Below are 20235 nucleotides of genomic sequence, written 5' to 3' on the forward strand. Positions count from 1 at the left end.
AAGTGTAAGCAGAGGGAAGACAATATCCAAGCAGTGAGGATAGTCCAGCATAGAATCAGAATCAGAGAGGAGTGAGGAGGGCATTTAGGTAACGTGTATTTAGCTTGGATTAGTACACAAGAACACAAACAGGGAGAAAGGAGCATTCATGGGAGGGGAATGGTGGACTGGAATGGGGAGTCAAGAATTCCAGCACCATAAGGAATGTTTCTGTACAGGCAAGGCAGGAACCACAGAAATGGAGGATTAATTATATACAGGATGACTATAACAAAAACAGGAAAGATACTAAAGATAGCAGATATAAGGTTTATCAATGTTATTGAAGAGTTACAATTATAAACATTTCTTTCAATAACTCATGAACATACACCAACACCATATTCTAGACCATAAAATAAATCTCAAAAGAACTGGAAAAACCATTCTCTGATCATAAATGAACCAAACTAGAAACCAGTAATAGCTGGCCCCGTGGCTCAACAGGCTAATCCTCCGCCTAGCGGCGGCGACACACCAGGTTCTAGTCCCGGTTGGGGTGCCAGATTCTGTCCCGGTTGCCCCTCTTCCAGGCCAGCTCTCTGCTGTGGCCCGGGAGTGCAGTGGAGGATGGCCTGAGTACTTGGGCCCTGCACCCCATGGGAGACCAGGAGAAGCACCTGGCTCCTGGCTTCAGATAAGCGCATTGTGCCAACTGCAGCACGTGGGCCGCAGCGGCCATTGGAGGGTGAACTAACGGCAAAGGAAAGGAAGACCTTTCTCTCTGTCTCTCTCTCACTGTCCACTCTGCCGGTCAAAAAAAAAAAAAAAGAAAGAAAGAAAGAAAGAAACCAACCAATAATAGCGTCTGGTGTTGTGACACAATGGGTTAATCTGCTGTCTATGATATGAGCATTCCATATTGGAGTGCAGGTTCAAGTTCTGGCTGCTCCACTTCTGATCTATCTCCCTACTATTAAACCTAGGAGGACAGTGGATGATGGCCCAAGTGCTTGAGCCCCTGCCACTATGTGGGAGATCCAACGGAATTCCTGGTTCCTGGTTCCTGCCTAGCCTAGTCCTGGCTGTTACCGGCATTTAGGGAGTGAATCAGAAGATGGACAACCAATCTTGCTCTTGTTTCTGCTCTGCCTTTCAAAAAAAAAAAAAAAAAAAAAAAAAAAAAAAAAAGGAAAAGAAAAGAAAGAAACAAGCAATAGAAAAAGGAACCAGCACTAGAAAAATAAGAGTCAAATCTCCAAATATGTGGAAAATTTACAATACAGTTCCAGATAAATCATGGGTCAAAGAGGAAGTCTCAAAGGAAATTTTGAAAAATATTCAGAACTGAATGAAATTTTTTTGACAGGCAGAGTTAGACAGTGAGAGAGACAGAGACAGAGAGAAAGGTCTTCCTTCTATTGGTTCACCCCCCAAAATGGCCGCCACGGCCGGCACACTGCACCGATCCGAAGCCAAGAGCCAGGTGCTTCCTCCTGGTCTCCCATGCGGGTACAGGGCCCAAGCACTTGGGCCATCCTGCACTGCCTTCCTGGGCCACAGCAGAGAGCTGGACTGGAAGAGGAGCAACCGGGACAGAATCCGGCACCCCAACCGGGACTAGAACCCGGAGTACCAGCGCCACAGGTGGAGGATTAGCCTAGTGAGCTGCAGCGCTGTACAACTGAATGAAATGTAAAACACAGCAAATTAAAAAATGTGAGGTACAGTAAAAGCAGTGAGGAGAAAAAAGGCTATAGCCATAAATGCTTACATTAAAATGGTCTCCAAGTTGTTATCTTAACAAACAACAAAAAGCAGAGTAAACACAAAGCAACAGGGAGGGAAGGAATAACATAGATAAGCGAAAAAAAAAATCAATGAAACAGAAAATAGTAAAAAGAGAGAAAAATCAATGAAACAAAAAGCTATGCCTCTGAAAAAAGTTAATGAGATTGGTAAACCAAGCAAGACTGATGAAAATGAGAGAAAAGATATAAATCCTCACATCAGAATGATGTGGAATTTCCTGCAGAAATTAAAAGGATAATAAGGGAATACTATTAATAATTTTATGCTCATAAATTCAACAACTTAGAAGTGGAACAATTCTTGCAAACCACAAATCCCTAAAGCTCAACCAAGATGAACTAGATAACTTGAATAATCTTACAACCATAAAAGAAATAGAACTTTTAATTAAAAAGTTCTTCAAAAAGAAATCTCCAGGCCCAGATGGTTTCACTGGAGAATTTTAACACTTAAGTAAGAATCAACATCAACCTTCCACAATTTCTTCCAGTAAGTAGAAGAGGAAATATTTCTAAACTCACTTTTACGAGGCTAGCATTACCATTATAACAAAATCAGACTAAAATAGTAGAAAAAAACTATATACCAATACCTCTCATGAGCTTCGAGATAAAAATGCACAACAAAATATTAGCAATCTCTTGAGGAAAGACAGGAACTGTTAGTAAAATGGTGCCGTCTTATCTGTGGTCCTAAACCCAGCCTGCCCTGCTTAGTCAGGTGACCAAATGGCCCAACCAAAGCATCAGCTCCACGCCCACCCTAATAGGATGCATTGCTCTCTCTTCCTACCCCATGCAAAACAATAACAGGACCTGCTTCCCCACACATGTGCTCTCTCTCAACCTCTCTCTCTGGACCCCTCTCCCTCTTTCTGCCCTCTCTCTCCAGACTGTCATGTTTCCCCCACTCGACAATAAACCTTCCCTGTAACTCCAGTGTTGGGTGTGTTTTGTGGTGGCCTTCAGGAACATCATGTCTGCATTTCTTGGAAGGTCAAGGATGCTGGGAACAGTGATCTCTTGCCTTAGGTTGCGGGAAGGCTCATGCCACAGAGGGCTTGGATGTCTTGTTCCGGGATAATGGGTAAGGGTCTGTTCATCCCACAAGATGTTCCTCTCCTCATGAGGTAACACCTGAGACAAATGGGCAAGGGTCTGTTGGTCTCACAAGATGTTCCTCATTGAGAGGTAGCCTAATACATATCCCCACATAGGCGAAATTGTGCTGATGTGAACAAAGATACAACTGCTGATGCAGCAAGGCTGAATGTTACCCGGAGAGAATAGAAGCCACCACCAGGAGAGGCAAAGAGACAGAGACATGAGACATGGCTTCTCTGCCTGCGGAGAGGCTCCCTCTGGCCCCTGCTTCTGCATAATCTCTTGTCTTTGTCTTTATTTATTGCACTCCATTCCCTCTTCACCCTAGAAAAGTTGCTGAGCAGGTCTCAGTAACCAATGACAAAAAAATTACATACTATATGATCCTATTTATATAGCCTCCTCGAAATAACAAAATTAAAGAGATAGAGAGCAGATTAGTGGCATCTAGAGATTACAGAATAAGTGAGTAAGGGAAGCAGCTGCATCTTTAAAAAGCACCAGTGATCCTTTTAAAAGAACTGTCTTGTAGTTTAAATAGTGGTGGTAACAGAAATCTACCTATGAGGTAAATTGCAAAGAACTAAATATACTAAATATATAAATCCTAAATATAGTTAAAGTATCTGCATTGGTGAAAACTGGGTAAATAGCACATGGGCTATCTCAATATTGTCTGTTTACTTCCTTCTTTTAAAAAATTTTTTCAGAGGCAGAGAAGTGGAGATCTTCCATCTGGTTCACTCCTCAAATACTCAAAAGAGCCAGGGTTGGGCCAGGATAAAGCCAGGAACTGGGAACTCAATCCAGATCTCCTATGTGGGTAGCAGGGACCCAACTACTTTTAGCCACCTGCTACCTCCTAGCGTTTATATTATCTGGAAGCTGGAAGAGAGAGACAGAGCTGGGACTCTACTATTTCTAGCAAGTACTAGTAACTCTAAGATAATCTCAAGATAAAAAGGCTTTATTTTACTATCTGCTATTTCAATTTGTTTCTCTGAATATACATGAGTCCAATACAGATTAAAAAGGAAATGAAATAAATACTGAAATAAATAAATAGGGAATGAGGAGCTGCTCACCCCTAAATACAAATTCCAGCAAACAAAAACAAAACAAGTAAGAGAAAGATAAGGTTAGTTTTGGGATATTACTATAACAGTTGTTGAATGCAAGTTCCTGCAATGGATGCTTTTAGAAGTAGATAAAGGTTGAAGAGTAAATAATGTATTTGAATTATCCTAATAATTCAAATAATGTATTTGAATTACCACCTAAGATGTACATTTATCACAAAGATAAAAATACTAACTTTCCAGGGGAAAACCTAGCATACTTCACATTAACCAAATGAGCAAAGTTAAAATGACCAGTAATAAACATCAATACATCAACATCATGCACCTCTGGATATAATTCAATATAAAGTAATGTAATCATGAGAAAATGTGAGGAAATCCCAAAATGAAAGGAATACTACAAAATATCTGAATAATCCTTTTCAGAAGTGTTACATCATAGAAAGCAAGGAAAGACTAAGGAACTACCACAAATAAGAAAAAAAGGAAAAATAGAAAATGACACTAAAAATAAAAACAATGAAAGGAAAATGATTTAAAGTTCATAAAAATTTAAGACTTTTATGTTTCCAAGGACACCATCAAGAAATTCAAACAGCAACCATAAAGTGAGAGGAAAATATTTATAATCATATAATCTGACAAGTTCCTATATAACCAGAACAGATAAAGAAAACTTATAGGCCGGCGCCTTGGCTCAACAGGCTAATCCTCTGCCTGCGGCGCGGCACACAGGGTTCTAGTCCCAGTCAGGGCGCCGGATTCTGTCCCAGTTGCCCCTCTCCCAGGCCAGCTCTCTGCTATGGCCCGGGAGTGCAGTGGAGGATGGCCTGAGTACTTGGGCCCTGTACCCCATGGGAGACCAGGAGGAAGCACCTGGCTCCTGCCTTCGGATCAGCGCATTGCGCCGACTGCAGCGCGTGGGCCGCAGCGGCCACTGGAGGGTGAACTAACGGCAAAGGAAAGGAAGACCTTTCTCTCTGTCTCTCTCTCTCTCTCACTGTCCACTCTGCCTGTCAAAAAAAAAAAAAACAAAACAAAACAAAACAACAACAAAAAAAAACAACAAAAAACAACTTATAATTCAACAACAATCCAATTAAAAAATGAGCAAAGGATTTAGACAGACTTTCTTCAAAGAATATTTTCAAACAGTAACAAGCACATGAAAATACTCTCAACATAAACAATCACTAGAGAAATGAAAATCAAAACCACAAATACCATTTTTCAAATCTTCTAGGATGGCTATAATCCAAAAACTGGAAAACAAGAAGTGTTGGCAAGATGTGGCGCAAACTAACACAAACATAGCAAAAGGAAGAAAACAATAAAGTTAAGGCAAAGATTAATGAAATAAGAATAGAAAAACAGGGTCCGGTGCTGTGGCACAGTAGGTTAAGCCTAAGCCTGTGGTGCTGGCATCCCATATGGATGCTGGTTTAGGGTCCTAGCTGTTCCACTTCTGATCCAGCTCCCTGTTAATATGCCTAGGAAAGCAGCATGGCAGAAGACCCAGAAGAAGCTTCTGGCTCCTTGTTTCAGCCTGGCCCAGCCTTGGTCATTGCTGCTATTTGGGGAATGAACCAGCAGATGGAAGCACATGTTCTCTGCTTTTCAAATAAATAAATAAATCTTTTTTTTAAAAAAATCATATTTCCCTTTTAAAAATAGACTCTATAAACAGAAGCAAACACTGGTTCTTTGAAAAGATCACAAAGTTGACAAATCTTTGGCTAATGAGGAAATTAAGAGATGATGTAAATAAAATTGGACATTAAAGGGGGGCCATTACTACCAACCATACAGAAATAAAAATGATTATAATTTTAAGAATAACTGAACTCAACAAATTATTGGACAACCCAAATGAAACAGAAAATTGTCCATAAACAAAACATTATACAAACTGACTCAAGAACAATCAGAAAACCTGAACAGATATATAACAAGTAAAGAGACTGAATTAATAATAAAAATCTTTCCAACAAAGAAAAGTCAAAGATCAGATGGCTTCACTGGTGAACCCTACCAAGCACTCAAAATATTAACATCAATCCTTCTCAAACTCTTCCAAAGAACTAAGGGAAGGCAACAGTTTATAACTTATTCTATGATACAGAATAGAGATATTACAAACAACAACAAAACTATACACCAATATCCTTAATGAATATAGATTCAAAATTCCTCAGCAAAATACCAGCACATGAGAAGCATACGAGAAGGATTATATAACATGACCAACTGGTATTTGCCACAGAAGAGTGAGGATGATTCAACCACCATAACATACCACAGTACTAAAGGAAACAAAAAAATGTGAACACACCAACTGATTTAAAATGAGTCTTTGATAAAATCCAAGGTTTCTCACAATAAAAAAAAAATACTAAAATGGAAGAGGAAGAAAATTCCCTAACATGACAAGTGACAATCAAGGAAAACCCACAACTAACATCTAACTAACTTCTTACTAATATCTTGATGAAAAACTGAACGCTTTCCCACCGATACCAGAAATAAGACAAAGATGGTGGTTGTTTCTACTCAACAAGTACTGGAGATTCTAGCCAGAATGTATAAGGAAATAAATAGAGAAGAGAAAGAAATAAGATATTCAAATTGGAAAGAAAAGAAAAATTAACTTTATTCACAGATGACATGATCATATATCAAGTAAAAACTGAAACTTTTTACATGTGGATGTCATAGCATTTTATATGGAAAACACACAGGATTCTAACAAAAACTACTGTAACTAGTGGATTTTAAAAGATTGAAGGATATCCAGTCAAAATTTGAAAAATCAACTGTTTCTTCATCTGAACAATCAAATGAAATTAAAAAATAAATGCTTAATTAAATTTTAAAATAACACCATTTACAATGGCATCAAAAACATAAAATACATTAGAATGAATGTATCAAAATATGCACGGGACTTTTTTTTTTTATTTGACAGATAGAGTTAGACAGTGAGAGAGACAGAGAGAAAGGTCTTCCTTCCGCTGGTTCACTCCCCAAATGGCCACCACAGCCAGAGCTGTGCCGATCCAAAGCCAGGAGCCAGGTGCTTCTCCCTGGTCTCCCATGCGGGTGCAGGGGCCCAAGCCTCTGGGCCATCCTCCATTGCACTCCCGGGCTACAGCAGAGAGCTGGACTGGAAGAGAAGCAACAGAGACTACAACTCAGCACCCATGGGATGCTGGCACCGCAGGCGGAGTATTAACCAAGTGAGCCACGGCACTGGCCCATGTAGGACTTTTATTCTGAAAATTACAAATCACCACAGGAAAATTCAAATAAATAATGTAGTGATAGCATGTTCACAGATTAGAATACTCAGTAAAGCTGTCAATTTTTGTCAAATTGATCCATGAATCCAACACATCCCCCCCAAAAATTGCAGAAGGCATTTTTTTTTTTTTTTTTTTTTTTTTGACAGGCAGAGTGGACAGAGAGAGAGAGACAGACAGGGAGAAAGGTTTTCCTTTACCGTTGGTTCACCCTCCAATGGCCGCCACGGCTGGCGCGCTGCGGCCGGCGCACTGCACTGATCCGAGCGCAGGAGCCAGGTGCTTCTCCTGGTCTCCCATGGGGTGCAGGGCCCAAGCACTTGGACCATCCTCCACTATACTCCCGGGCCACAGCAGAGAGCTGGCCTGGAAGAGGGGCAACTGGGACAGAATCCAGCGCCCCGCCCGGGACTAGAACCCGGTGTGCTGGCGCCGCTAGGTGGAGTATTAGCCTATTGAGCCGCGGCGCCGGCCAGAAGGCAATTTTCTTTTAAAAGTTGACAAGTTGATTCTAAAATTTATAATGAAATGCAAAGGAACTCAGAGTCAAAACAATTTCCAAAAACAAAGTTTATTTTAAGACTTAAACGAAAATTATAGCAATCAAGTCAGTGAGGTAGTGGTATAAATAAAGACATATACTTCATCTGAAAGAGCCAAGAAACAGATTATGTATCTAAGGTCAACTGAGTCTGACAATGAGGCTGAGATAAGTCTGCAGAGTCTTTTCAAACTTACAAAGAATGTCTTCACAATTTTGCAGTGAGCAAGATTTCTTCGAACAAAAGAACATAAACCACAAGAGAAAAATGATAATTAAACTTCATCAAAATAAGAATTTTGCTTTTCAATAGGAAACTATAAAGCACATGCTGGGGGAAAAGATATTTGACAACTTATATACAGAATTTATGAAGAACTCTTAATCCCTCAATATTAAGAAGAGAATGTAATGGATGACAAAAATAGGAAAAAGATTTGAACAAACACTTCACAAAAGAATGGCAATTGATCACATTAATAATTGGGTAAACACAAATTAATTCTACATGCATATACCTTTGGACTCATTAGAATGAATAAATTTTAAAAGAATGAGAATACTAGGAATTGGTCTGTGGAGGAATGTGAAATGATAAAACACATTGGGAAACAATACAAGCATATTGGGAAATCCTTGGGCAGTTTCTTACAAGGTTAAATATGCCCTTGGGGCCAGCATTGTGGTGCAGCAGGTTAACGCCCTAGACTGAAGCACCGGCATCCCATATGGGCACCGGTTCAAGACCCGACTGCTCCACTTCTGATCCAGATCCCTGTTATACCTATGGCTTAGGAAAGCAGTAGAAGTTGGCCCAAGTCCTTGGGCCCCTGCACCTACGTGGGAGACCTGGAAGAAGCTCTTGTCTCCTGGCTTCAGATTGGCACAGCTCTGGATGTTACGGCCAATTGGGGAGTGAAACATCTAATGAAGGATCTCTCTCTCTTGCTCTCTCGCTCTCGCTCTCTCACTCTGTCTCTCTGTCTCTCTGCCTCTCCTCTCTCTGTGTAACTCTTTCAAATAAATGTCTTTAAAAAATAAATAAATATGCACTTAACATATGCAGATGATTTTTACTAAGAAAAATGAGATCCATTATTTGTACATGAATGTTTACGGAAGCTTTGCTCATAAGAGGCAAGAACTGGAACAATTCATAGGTACATTTATAGATGACCAGATAAATAAATTAAGGCACAGTCACCTGTACAATAAATATTATTGAACAATCTAAAAGTTAACTACTCTTATACACAAGAAATTGAAAACAACTAGGCCGGCGCCGTGGCTCAATAGGCTAATCCTCCGCCTTGCGGCACCAGCATACCGGGTTCTAGTCCCGGTAGGGGCACCGGATTCTGTCCCGGTTACCCCTCTTCCAGGCCAGCTCTCTGCTGTGGCCCGGGAGTGCAGTGGAGGATGGCCCAAGTGCTTGGGCCCTGCACCCCATGGGAGACCAGGAGAAGCACCTGGCTCCTGGCTTCAGATCAGCGCGGTGCGCCGGCCGCAGAGCGCCGGCCACGGCGGCCATTGGAGGGTGAACCAACAGCAAAAGGAAGACCTTTCTCTCTGTCTCTCTCACTGTCCACTCTGCCTGTCAAAAAAAAAAAAAAAAAATTGAAAACAACTTTAAAAATTATGCTGTGAGACATTGGTGTTGTGGCAGTGGGTAAAGCTGCCTCCTGTGACACCAGCATCCTATAAGGGTGCTAGTGCAATTCTGGACTGCTCCACTTCAGATCTAGCTCTCTGCTAATGGCCTGAAAGAAGCAGCAGAAGGTGGCCTGAGTACTTGGGCCCCTGCCATCGACACAGGGGAACCTAGATGAAGTTCCAGGCTTCTGGCTTTGGCCTGGCCCAACACTAGGCCATCTGTGGAGTGAATCACTGGATGGAAGATCCCTCTCCTTTCCTCTCCTTCTCCCCAACTCAGGCTTTCTAAATGAATAAATAAACAAGTAAATAAATTTTTTAAAAAAGGTTATGCTGTGAATAAGCCAGATACAAAAGATAAAATATTATATGATTCCACTTATAGGAGGTACTTCAAGAGTCAAACTCATAGAGATACACAGTAGCACCATAGTTACCAGGAGTAAGGGGAAGAGGAGAATGCGCTACTATTTAAAAGGTACAGAGTTTCAGTTTGGATGATGAAACATTCTGGAAATGGATAATGGAGACTCTTGCACAGCAATGTGAATATACTTAATGCCAGTGAATGATACACTTAAAATCATCACAATGGCTAATTTTATGTTATGCATATTTTACTGCACACAAGCATTCAACATAATTATGTTGAATGAAAGAAACCAGAGAATAATAAGAGTCCACACTGTATGGCCATTTATATATGGTGCATCAAAACATATAAAACTAAATTATAATGACTGAAATCACATTAATGGTTGCCTGGAATGGAGGATAGAGGAAGGAACTAAAACCATCTAAAGGTAACTTTTTGAAGTGACATAAATGTGTATATTGTGAAAAGGATGTATTATATATATTTGTCAAAACTAACTGAAATATACACTTAAAGTAGGTACACACTGCTGTGTGCAAATTAGTTTGATATACTTATAAATAGATAAGACTGATGAGCAAGTATGCTCCATGAGAGAATAAAATACAATAGAGTAGAAAATAATATTATAGACTTCTCTCTAGGAATGAAGTTTATTGCAGAGCACAAAGAAAAAAAAGTGGCTACAGGGAAATATATGATCAAACGAGTATTTTATTTCTTAAGATAAAAGAGAAATGAGTGTATTTGATGCCAAAGGGAAAACAGCTATTTGAAACAGGGTTGGAAATTTGGAGGAAAAGAACATAAAGGCTTGGAATGCTTTGTTGCCAGAGCCTGAGGTATACAGAATTCTATTCTCTACAAACGTATTTCAATGAAAGAGTTTTGCAAAAAATAAAGAAAATGGTTTGGGGAGAGTAGGTAGAAAAAAATCAAACTGAAATGCCCTATAGCAGAAACTTGGCATAATTCAAACAGCCAAGAATGTCCTGTAATCCTGTGGTCCTGTGTACTCCTATGGTCCGGTGTATTAATAGAAAATACAGTAATAATGGGATCTTTAGCAGTATAATCAGATTTATACTCATACTGATCTTATAATAACACTCTGAGCTTCTACCAAAAAATTACCAAGAAATTATCATTGTGCTAGGAAACAAAGGATTATAAAAAACAAAATAATATGCTCTGATATTTCCAGTATTCTGCAAGCGAGGCAGCTGAAATGAAATGGGGCAGTAAGAACAATAATGGCCACAAAAGATCATTAATAAATAGCTTTTCAATGCCATCAAACAAACATGTGCTAAGGACATCTATAGCCATCTCTGTGGTAATAGCCTTTTGAGAAGATCATCTTCAAAATATTGAGAATAAAAAGAACATTGAAGCTAATGAAAACTCTACGTTAGGGACTACAATAGCCAAATAAGTCTAATGAAAGAGTTCACTGCTTGTCTCAAGTGGTATATCAAATTCTGATTAAGGCATATACTTTGAATTCTCACACCCTATGTTCTGTACCAAAACCACCTCACTCCCCAACCCACACTTTTTTGTTGTTCTTCTGTGAAAATGATGGTTCTGTGATTTTTAAAGATCTATTTATTGGGGCCGGCACTGTGGCGCAGTAGCTTAATCCTCTGCCTAAGGCACCCGCATCCCATATGGGTGCCGGCTCTAGTCCTGGCTGCTCCACTTCTGGTCCAGCTCTCTGCTTTGCCCTGGGAAAGTATTAGAAGATGGCCCAAATGCTTGGGCCCCTGCACTCATGTGGGAGACCCGGAAGAAGCACCTGTCTCCTGGCTTCAGATCAGCTCAGCTCTGGCCTCTGTGGCCATTTGGGTTGTGAACCAGTGGATGGAAGATCTTTCTCTCTGTCTCTCCCTCTCACTGCCTGTAACTCTACCTTTCAAATAAATAAATAAATAAATATCTCTAAAAATAGATTTATTTATTCATTTATTTGAAAAGCAGAAATAGAGAGAGACAAAGAAAGAGAGAGAGTGGGATTGGTGCTGTGGCGCAGCAGGTTAATGCCCTGGCCTGAAGCGCCAGCATCCCATATGGGCGCTGGGTTCGAGACCCAGTTGCTCCACATCTGATCCAGCTCTCTGCCATGGCCTGGGAAAGCAGTAGAAGATGGCCCAAGTCCTTAGGACCCTGCACCCACGTGGGAAACCTGGAAGAAGCTCCTGGCTCCTGGCTTCAGATCGGTGCAGCTCCAGCCACTGCGGCCAATTGGAGAGTGAACCATCGGATAGAAGACCTCTCTCTCTCTCTCTCTCTCTGTGTGTGTGTGTGTGTGTGTGTAACTCTGACTTTCAAATAAATAAATAGATCTTTTAAAAAAAGAGAGAGAGGAAAAAGAAAGAGAAAATCTTCCATCCACTGGTTCATTCCCCAAATGGCCACAACAGCTGGGGCTAGGCTAGGCTGAAGACAGGAGCCAGGAACTTCTTTTGGGTCTCCCACATAGCTGTGGGAGCCCAACTGGTGCTGTCCCAGGTGGATTAGCAGGGATCTGGATTGGAAATGCAGCAGCTGGAACTCAAACCGGCACCCAAATGGGACGCTGGCCCTGTAGGCAGAAGCTTAACCTTCTATGCCACGGCCCCGGCCCCAATAGGGTAACTTTTTAACTTCAATCATTTTATAAAAGCCTCTACAAACATTATTTTTAGGCCTCAATATGAAATACATTTTGAAACACATCTTATGCCTATCGTTAGTTCAAAGAAAAAGAAGGAAAGTTCTACTATTTCCAAACACACAATTGAATGAAAAAAAAACTAGCACTATTTTTTTATCAACTTTTACGTATGATCTCTCCCTAAATTCAACTTTTACAATTTATATTAATACATTTCCATTTATATCTTCATTCATTAAGTACTTGTTTTTTTTTTTTTTTTTTTTTGACAGGCAGAGTTAGACAGTGAGAGAGAGACAGAGAGAAAGGTCTTCCTTTTTCTGTTGGTTCACCTCCCAAGTGGCTGCTATGGCCAGCATGCTGCGCCAATCCGAAGCCAGGAGCCAGGTGCTTCCTCCTGGTCTCCCATGCAGGTGCAGGGCCCAAGCACTTGGGCCATTCTCCACTGCCCTCCCAGGCCACAGCAGAGAGCTGGACTGGAAGAGGAGCAACCGGGACAGAATCTGGCGCACTGACTAGGACTAGAACCCAGGTGCCAGCGCCGCAGGCAGAGGATTAGCCAAGTGAGCTGTGGCACCAGCCCATTAAGTACTTTTTTAAGACCCCCAAAACCACACATGTATGTTGACAATAAAATTATATAAAGAGTAAATATGTATCATCTGCATCATTAATAAACTAGAGTAGTATTTCCAAACAGTTGAGAATTATCATTCTGAAAATTCAAATTGCTTATATGAAAGCTATAGGAGTTAGCAAAGTGAAGCTATTCTTCTGATACAACTATAATTTTTAAAAATTGATAATGAAGCAAAATCAAAGGTAACAGCCATGCCTTTGATTAAAGCAAAACTGACCTCCTCAACAACAGAGCTAAGCTTCAAAAATTTCCTTCTTGATAGATATTTGCATCAAACAATTTGGGGAAACAAGTAAGAAAATATAAGTTGGAGAGTGGCTTGTTTCTAGTGTTTCTTTCTTTGTTTTTTAAATCTATTTCTGCAACAAAAAATGCATTTTTTCCTAAGTCTTTGCTCCTATGCGATCAATGACATAATAGCATGACAATATAAGTGTAATTTTTTGTTCTCTAAAAAAGCTGTATTTTACATAGTAATGCATTTTATATAAGGTTTTGTCTCACCTGGCCAGTTCTTTAATTAAGTTTGCAATACGTCTTTTGTCTTCAAGACATAAATCTTTCAATGATGCACTCTTTGTCCCTCCTTTGCAGAAATTCTAAAACAAAAGAATAAAAAAAGATAAAATTATCTTTTTGAGAGACTTAAAATAAGCATGGAAAGTGATATTTCTTAAGTATCTTTTATCTGTGGAACATCACCTACTGGTTTCATTTAAACCAACTGTGAATTAAAAACAGGCTATGGAACTGTCCGTCTGTCACCAGGGGAGAGCACAAAATTTATACAAAAAAGTACACCGAATGAACTTCAAAGCAGATGCTGTTCCTGCTTTAAATACTAGGGAATGTCAGGGAACGACAGTCCCTCGGTGAATGTTACTAAAACACCTAATGAAAGACAGTAAGAACTTTTCTTTATGGGTGTATTAAGGTTGGCAACAGAGGCACGAGTTACTAAGCATTTAAAGTATCCCGAGTTTAATTCCAAAGGGCACTAGACCAAAGAGTAGTAACAGTAATAGCTAACATCTACATTTAGTGCTTACTGCATGCCAGTAATATTCTAAGTACTTTATATTTATTATCCCATTTCATTTTCGCAAAAATGTTATCAGGTAAGCATGATTTCTGTTCTATATTAAGGGTACATGTTACAGAAGATCCCAGGTGCTAAACAGAAGAATCAAGATTCAAACATAATTTCCACAGTCTGTACTCTTAAATACTATAGTATACGTCCTACCTTGTATAATACAAAACATTCTCCCCAGTATTTTGGTATCATTCAGAAGAATCTTAATGAAATTCAGGGAGCCCAAGCAAACCACAGGTAACAAGTAAAAGGAAGCAACAACTATTATCATTGGCATTTGTGCGACCACCAAAGTCAGTCCAATTATTTCAGGTAGCCAAGAATAACCGGCAGACGCCGCGGCTCACTAGGCTAATCCTCCGCCTAGCGGTGCCGGCACACCAGGTTCTAGTCCCGTTGCCCCTCTTCCAGGCCAGCCCTCTGCTGTGGCCAGGGAGTGCAGTGGAGGATGGCCCAAGTGCTTGGGCCCTGCACCCCATGGGAGACCAGGAAAAGCACCTGGCTCCTGGCTCCTGCCATCGGATCAGCGCGGTGCGCCGGCCGCAGCGCGCCGGCCGCGGCGGCCATTGGAGGGTGAACCAACGGCAAAGGGAGACCTTTCTCTCTGTCTCTCTCTCTCACTGTCCACTCTGTCAAAAAAAAAAAAAAAAAAAAAAAAAAAAAAGAATAACCAAAGACCCTGAAATGAATCCTGGAATTAACAATAGCCAAAGGTGGGTGAAATGAATCCTGGAATTAACAATAGCCAAAGGTGGGAAAGACAGGGAAGAAAAAGGGAAAGAGAAGATGGTAAGAAGGAGCTGGTTTTAGAGTATGTTCAATTTACGATGCCAGTAAGACATTTGTGAAGAAATGTCTAGGCAGAAGATGGAAAGGTACGCCTAAGTCTCAAATCAGAGAAAAACAAAGATGTAAAAGTCAGCATATGGTAGTATAGATGTTTAGATTGTTATTGTTTATTTTTCTTCAAGTTTAAAATTTTTCTTTAATAAATATAGTTACATTAAATTTAAAGTTAAAAAGATTATTAAAAATACTCAAATCCAAGGAAATTTGTATTGGGTTTTAATTTAATTAATTTGACTTTAATTTAAAGCTGGCATTTGAAAGGCAAGAAGAAAATCAAAAGTATAACATATTGTGAGATAAAAGAATAAAGAAACAATCTGAAAATATAATTACGAACCACTTACAATAGCATCAAAAATAAAAATATGTGCTGATTTTATAATTCCATAAACACATGGGATCCAGAATAGCCCAATCTTGGAAAAGACAAATAAGGTAGGAGAACTTAAATTTCCAAATTTCAAAACTTACAGAAAAGCTAAAGTAATTATAAGCCAGGGTAGTAACTACATAAAGATAAAAACATAAATTAATGGAACAGAAGAGTCCAGAAATAAGCCCTTACATTTATGGTCAACAGATTTCTGACAAAGGTGCCAAGACAATCAATGGAGAAAGGACAGCCTTTTCAACAAATGGTCTGGTACAACTGGATATCCACATGCAAAAGAATTGAGTTGATCTGGTCCAGTGCTGTGGCACAGTAGGCTAAGCCTCTGCCTACAGCATCAGCATCCTACATGGCACCAGTTCGAGTCCCAGCTGTTCCTATTCTGATCCAGCTCTCTGCTTACGCCTAAGGAAGCAGTGGAAGATGGTCCAAGTGCTTGAGCCCCTGTAACCACATGGGAGACCCAGAAGAAGCTCCTGGCTCCTGGATTCAAGTCGGCACAGCTCTGGCCATTGTAACCATTTGGGGAGTAAACCAGAGAATCGAAGACTTTTCTCTCTGTCTCTCTCTAACTCTACCTTTCAAATAAATAAATAAAATTAAAAAAAAAGGATTGAGTTGATTTGCCACCTCACACAAAATACAAAAATCACCTCAAAATGAAACATTAAATATAATGACCAACTTATAAATTCTTAACAGAAAATACAGACATAAATCTTTGTGACATTGGATTAGACATCAGTTTCTTAGGTAGGACACCAAAGTACTGGATAGAAAAGAAAACAAACTGGACTTCATCAAAATTAAAAACTTTTTCTTGCAGCAAAAGACAATAAGAAAATGAAGATAATGCCTATATTGGGAGAAATTATTAGCAAAGTATACATCTAATAAAGGACTTATACACAGAATCAAAAAATCAAAATAAAAAGACAATTCAAATATGATCAGACACGATATTGTCTGAAGAATATATACAAATGGCAAAGATATACAGAAAAAGATGCTCATCATCTTCAGTCATTTGGGAAATGCAATTTAAAACATAAAGAGTGATTCTAAGATGACAGAATGGCAACAGGGTGGTCAGCTCTAGGCTAGGGAAAAATAGCAAAAAAGAAAAAAAAGTAGTGGAGAAAGTGCATTCTCAAGGGAGAGTTGGAGGGAAAACTGCAGTGGAGATTCAGTGGAAGGAGGAGAAATGCCGTGGATTTGAGTGGAAGGTGCACACGCCCAGCAACAAGCAGGAACACAACAAATGACCCCAGCAGCCCTGAGCTGGAGAAAGCGCCAGCTTTGCAGAGCAAGGTAAGATCATTCTGCAGTGGCCTGTGCCACTGCTGATATAGCTAAAGGGAGAGCCTAGCAGACTACACTGTCGTTCAGCCCAGCCCAGAACCCTGAGGGGACATGGTGCCCACCTAGTCAGAGAAAAAAGGGGCACAGCTGTCTCTCCCCATCACCACCACCACTACCCCCTGCCCCACCAACAACAGCACCCAGCAACTGGCTAAGAGAAGGCAAGTGCTATTTTGGACATAAGTAGGTAGCCACTGCTGCAGTGCAGATCATGTGCGCCCACTCCACAACTGGTGGGAACAGTTGCCACCTTGTCAGCAGAGAAAAACACAGCAGCTCCAGTACACGAATCTGGAAATGGGTGGGGAGAAGGAGCCATTCTGACGTAGTATTGGCTGTAGACTCTTGCACGTGCCCAGCATGATTGTCAAATGAGTAGGGCTGCAGTCGGCGGGAATAATACATGCATGTGATCCAGAGATTTTACCAGAGAGAAAAACCTGTGCTCCTAATCGACTCTGAGTCTGCCTGGGAGAACTGACAGGGGTCTAGACACCCACAGATGATTGTGAAGTGCTCCTGGCCTCTCAACATATCACAGGCTCCAAGAGTCTGGGGCTAAAACTGCCTCGGCGAAGCATCCACAGGCAGCCGGCTCTGGGAACACCTGCCTCTCTGTGGACTGGGCAGGCTAGTGAGGAAGGGCTGATCCTCTGCACCCTGTAACTGGGGGAGCCTTGTGTGCTGAGACTGCGGGGACTCAGAGACTGCAAGAGAGGGTACCTACTGTATGGCTAGGAAAAGGCCAGTGACGACTTGGATAATTAAACATAGTCCTAGAAGAGAGCCAAAGTTTCATCAGGCAGAGATACTTGATGGTGCTGGAAGATCAATCAGGGAGTGATTGACAATTTTTAGTAATGGGTGTGTTTTACGAATGTTGGTCATTAGGTTCTTATAGTTGAATAACAACAGTGATTGTTCATGTCATTGGTCATGGTTAGAGTCCACGTGGGAACTATGGCATATATTGTATTTTTATTAAGTGTTATATTTGGGCCGGCGCCGAGGCTCACTAGGTTAATCCTCTGCCTGTGGCGCCAGCATCCCATATGGGCACCGGGTTCTAGTCCTGGCTGCTCCTCTTCCAGTCCAGCTCCCTACTGTGGCCTGGGAGGGCGGTGGAAGATGGCCCAAGTGCTTGGGCCCCTGCACCCACATGGGAGACCAAGAAGAAGCACCTGGCTCCTGGCTTTGGATCGGTGCAGCGCTGGCCGTGACGGCCATTTGGGGAATGAACCAACGGAGGGAAGACCTTTCTCTCTGTCTCCCTGTCTATAACTCTAAAATAAATAAATAAATAAAAATGTTATATTTGTAGCTGGTTTTGTGGGTTTTCTTCTAAGCCATCACCAATTTATGGAGGGCTTGGGTTGATTGTTAGTGGTGGGGTCGGGTGTGGTATTGTTTTAAGTTTCGGGGGTTCATTTTTAGGTTTAATGATGTTTTTAATTTATTTAGGGGGGATGTTGGTAGTTTTTGGGTATACTACTGCTATAGCCACTGCAGAGTATTCAGAGACTTGGGGGTCAAATATAGTAATTTTGAGTATGTTAGCATTTGCGGTAATAATAGAAATAGGAGTAATTATATTAACGGTAATAAATGATGAGATGGAGATTGTAATTGATTTTTAAAATATGGGGGACTGTGGATGAAATTGGTTTCATTTGAGAGGATTCTATGGGGGTAGCAGCATTGTATAGTTATGGAAGTTGGTTAATAGTTGTTGCTGGTTGATCTCTATTTGTGAGCATCTTTATTATTGAAATTACTCATGGTGGTTAAGCTAGAATAAGTAAGGATAAAACTAGGGAGACTAAGAAAGATAGAGAGTAAAATTTAATAAGGTCTTTTTGTGTGGATACAGAAGTTTGATGCAGAGATTTGAATATCTGAGATTTTTTTTTTTGGAATTGCTTTTTCAGTTCATGTCATATCTTAGAGCAGTGTGGCTACATTTTAGCTTGCTGAGAGATTTAGGTATGGTATAAGGCGGTGTATTGTTGTAGGGAAAAATCCTAAGAGGTTAGAGAAGTTGAATGAGCAGGTGTAGCTGGGTCTCTGGGTAATCATGGTGTGGGGCTCCATATGCTCAGAGCTCCCTGATTGTCAGGGGTGGGTCACTGCATCAGGATCTGTGCTCACAGTGGGGACGACACAGATCTTGTGTGTAGTTCTTACAGTAGCACAGATGACCACTGCACCCTCTAAGGGCTAACACCCAGGCATTGATCACCTTGGAAGAGAGGAGGTGAGGGTGTGAACACACCAGCAGAGGTGACCATATGCCCCCTTCTGTTAACAATAGGAGATCTACCATGTCCAATCTGGGTGTCATCTGGACTCTAGCCCCATTCTTGACCACTGACCAGAGTTTCCAAGCCATACCCAGTAAACTTCTAGGTATAAACTGAAAGTGCAGACATTCCACTGAGCCATAGAGGCACAGTCCACAGATAAATGCCAACAGAGGAAGAAACCAACAAGTATCTCCACAAATGCCTAAAAATACAGGCAGCAATTCAAGAAATAAAAATAAGGACAACAACACAATGCCCCCAAACGAACAGAACAACACTCCAATATTAAAATGTGAAGATGAAGAGATTGATGAAATGGCAGGAATGGAATTCAAAAGATTAATACCAGGATTACTCAGAAGTAATGAGAAGCAAATCCACAAATTAAAGAAATCCATATATGACATGAATGAAAAATTTTCCCATGAAATTGAGATTTTTTAAAGAGAAATCAAAATTAAATAAAATTGATCTTCTGTATATAAAGAGAATTGAAAATGAATCTTGATGTGAATGGAATGGGAGAGGAAGCGGGAATTGGGAGGGTTGCGGGCGGGAGGGAAGTTATGGGGGGGGAAGTTATTATAATCCATAAGCTGTACTTTGGAAATTTATATTTGCTAAATAAAAGTTAAAAAAAAAAAGAAAAAAGAAATGAAGAATTAAATAGGTCAAATAAAAACTAAATTGGAAAGCCTTACTGACTGACTTCGTGAGGCAGAAGAAAGAATATCCAAGCTAGGAGACAAATCATTGGAAATTTTTCAATCAGATCAAAAAAAAAAAAAGAAGAAGAAGAAGAAATTAGAAAAATTGAAAAGTTTTGGAGATTTATGGGATACTATCAAATGACCCAACATATGGGTATTAGGAGTTCTTGAAGGCTTGGAAAGAAAGAATGGATTAGAAGGCCTATTCAGTGAAATAATTACAGAAAAATTCCCTAATTTGCAGAAAGAAAGGGATGTTCAAATACATGAGGCACATAGAACTCTATTTTCTTTTTTAAGATTTATTTATTTATTTGAAAGGCAGAGTTACAGAGAGTATGTAAAAGGTAACCTATACAAGTGAAATTGACAATTTGAGTTGC

The 20235-nt window shown here is 40.4% G+C and overlaps 1 protein-coding gene across 6 annotated transcripts in view; it reads right to left on the reverse strand.

The window, feature by feature from the left end:
• KIAA1328 (KIAA1328 ortholog) overlaps positions 1–20235 on the reverse strand; it is a 336489-nt gene that overhangs the window by 305039 nt on the left and 11215 nt on the right. For all 6 annotated transcript variants that reach the window (XM_017344119.4, XM_002713504.6, XM_089305780.1 and 3 more), the window contains one exon: positions 13646–13740. In XM_017344119.4, coding sequence (XP_017199608.4) covers positions 13646–13740 — 95 coding nt within the window. The remainder of the gene's footprint in view (positions 1–13645; positions 13741–20235) is intronic.

This window comes from Oryctolagus cuniculus, chromosome 10, assembly GCF_051225735.1.
Source record: "Oryctolagus cuniculus isolate XC-2025 breed Fujian yellow rabbit chromosome 10, ASM5122573v1, whole genome shotgun sequence".
NCBI lineage: Eukaryota > Metazoa > Chordata > Mammalia > Lagomorpha > Leporidae > Oryctolagus > Oryctolagus cuniculus.